The sequence below is a fragment of the Volvox carteri genome (assembly GCF_000143455.1).
Source record: "Volvox carteri f. nagariensis unplaced genomic scaffold VOLCAscaffold_60, whole genome shotgun sequence".
In the NCBI taxonomy this organism is placed as follows: domain Eukaryota; kingdom Viridiplantae; phylum Chlorophyta; class Chlorophyceae; order Chlamydomonadales; family Volvocaceae; genus Volvox; species Volvox carteri.
Genome location: NW_003307603.1, coordinates 12,322 through 15,074, shown reverse-complemented (window position 1 = coordinate 15,074; position 2,753 = coordinate 12,322). Strand labels below are relative to the sequence as shown.

The 2,753-nt window shown below is 54.7% G+C and overlaps 1 protein-coding gene across 1 annotated transcript; it reads right to left on the bottom strand.

Annotated features, from left to right (window-relative positions):
• Positions 1-374: 374 nt before the first annotated feature.
• Positions 375-2,459, bottom strand: VOLCADRAFT_107179 (uncharacterized protein). The gene is made up of 3 exons (XM_002956293.1): positions 2,065-2,459; positions 1,437-1,735; positions 375-1,200 (listed from the first exon to the last, which is right to left on the bottom strand). The coding sequence occupies exons 1-3, from the start codon at positions 2,324-2,326 to the stop codon at positions 772-774; spliced, it is 990 nt and encodes a 329-aa protein (XP_002956339.1). The 5' UTR covers positions 2,327-2,459; the 3' UTR covers positions 375-771.
• Between the last annotated feature and the right edge of the window lie 294 nt (positions 2,460-2,753).

Genomic DNA, 2,753 nt, shown 5'->3' with positions numbered 1-2,753 from the left:
CACCTACCTACCTACCTACCTACCCACCCACCCACCTACCTACACCTACAAGAAAACGGGCATCCAAAGTTCCAAATAGTGGAAGTCCTAAGCGATGAAGTCACCCAGTCAAGGTTCCGGAAGTAAAGCCTCTTTGCGAAGCACACAAATTTGTGGGCCCGAAATATTTTGTGGTGTAGTCGCGAGCAAGGGAGGCTAGCAGAACCGGAAAAGTGCTACGAGCAAAGAGTGAGGTGTGTGGAGAGGCAACACAGCCGAGACGAGAAAAACACGCATGCCCTCACCCCATCCCCACGATGCTGACTCTGGTGGAACCGGCCGCCTGCGTGCCGTAGCACGCGGCAACAATTACACTCGTGCACACGTAGCACGATGAGGCTCAGTTCGTTACAATACGACACATACGCGACTGGACACCTCCGTTCACTGCCCCTTCTAACGCCGCATGCATATTCCGCGTCACGCACATCCCCCTTACTGCCGAATCTATATAAGGCCGCCTTCACACCACAAACAGTGAGGGTGTGAACACTCCCCAGATCTATGCCTGCCGTGCACGCGCGCGTCCTACCCATATATCTCCCACCAACGCATGAGTGCACGCATCACACGCCACCCCTATAGTTCATGTGCCTCTCCACCTCCTCCTCCACCTCCACCACTACCCGGGTAAGTTCAACTCCAAACTCTCCAACCATCTTCCTCCCTTGCTTCACTGCCGCCGCCTGAGAACACCTCCTACTGCTCCGCCTACACCAGCACCTCCACCTCCTACTGCTCCGCCTTCCGCGGCGCTCTGAACAGCAGGCTACAGCAGGTTAGTGCCCCATCAGCCTTGGCCAGCTCGCTCATGGACAGCGTGTGCAACGTCATGCCTCGGGCCTCACACGCAGCCCGTACAATGGCCTCGCTGGCGGGGAACCCCGCCTGCATAACCACGTGGGCGCCTGCGCTCAGCACGTTGGCCGCCAGGGTGTCCGGTACAAAAATGAGATCCAAAGGTGTCGTACCGGCACCCGCAGCAGTAGCTGGTGCCGGTGCCGATAGTGATGGGGAGGACAAGGAGGAGGAAGAAGGGGTCTCTTGTTGTTGTTGTTGCTGCTGATGATGAAACTGATGATGATGTGGGAGGACCGCGCGGATTTGATCTGCTAGGGCATGACCCATGGGGCTGTCGGCCACCAGCAGTGTGTGCGGGTCCTGTGGAGTGGGGCCGGGGGGGTATTTGTGTGGGGGGGTTGTATATGAAGGAATTATTAACCGACCGTAGGAATTGATTAATTCATCTGTCTGTAGGAAACAATTACATTAAATGAATAAAATCACTACCGCTTGGGGCGCACCAGAGCTGACAAGACGCTTTTGAAGTGCAGTGTATTGTTGTTGTGGGCAGCGACTGCGGCGGCGTTCGCGTCGGGACCAGGGGAGCTTACGACCTTGCCATCCGCCGCCGTAGCTGCAGGCATTATGGCTGTGGTGGCCGCAGCGATAGCGGCATCCTGTACGGAAAAGACGTACAGCGGCGGGCCACCGGCGGCCTTCAGCAGCGCTTCGAGCTGCGCTACTGCCTCCTTGTTCGTACGGCGGCTGGTGCCCACAAGTACGGCCCAGGGCAGTACGAGCACATCGCCGCCGTCAAGTGTTGCGGGGTCGCAGAGTCTGTCAATATGGGAAATGCCGAGTGACTGCAGCGCCTCCACAACAGGGTCAGGCTCCCGCTGGCGTGAAGGTGCACCTGTATGTATGTACATATGTATGTATGTGGGTGGGGGAGTTTGTTGCTTGTAGTTATGCTGCCAAGCCACGGTGGTGGTAAAACACAAAGACGGGGCGCGAAGATCGCGGAGGGAGGCTTGTAGCGCATTCGTAAGGGAGTGCATACGAGTTTGGGTTCACACCTGGGGTCTACGGTTTCACATTGGGCAGAATGATACAGGTCATCAAGCCACGCCTAGATTGGAGGAAGGGGACGGGGCGAGGGTTTGAACCCAGAAGCAAACCCCAAAATGTTTAGTGGATCTTGCACGTCACACCGAGAGATATACGAGATCGTGCGGGCTTTACCTGGGCGTGTGATCACTGCATGCGACTCGCTGATGACGAGGGCAGTATCCTCTATAAACACGCAGTCCGGGCAGCTATCATCCGCTGGAATCTCAAGTACGTTTGGAATGATCGATTTCAAGAGTTCGTTGTATTTTTCATGCTGATTATAAGCCACTTTTACATCAATGGGCTCGGCTGGGGGCTCCAAGGCAAGCGCGTCTTCAAAAGTCCGCGCAAGGCCACGAGTCAACGCATGTGTCACATGGAAGTGCGTGGACATCTCTTGTAAACCAACTCTTAACTATTTTCGTACCGGGATGAAATCAGGTAACTGTATCCGAACTCGCGTTCTAAAAGCCGCGATAATGCGGGTGGAAGAAGTTCAACCCAGCCTCGTACATGTATTTACTACCATAAAACGCATCCAGAGCACAGGAGCAGTTGCAAGCATGGCTTCCGCAAGTGGCAACAGCAGCGGTGGTTATGGTTTCAGAAGAGTTAGTTATAAATCAACCGTCCAAAACATTTGCGTGCAGCGCGAGTTTTCAATAAACTTATATATTATACAATGGATTCCTAAGTAAATCTCAAAGTGCTCGTAGCACCATCACTTAGTGACTATTCCGGTTGCGTGAGTACGTACGCACGGCCAAGCGCAAAGCCCCTCAGCAGGCGTCAATGAACCCCAACGAAAGCGGCAACGTAGG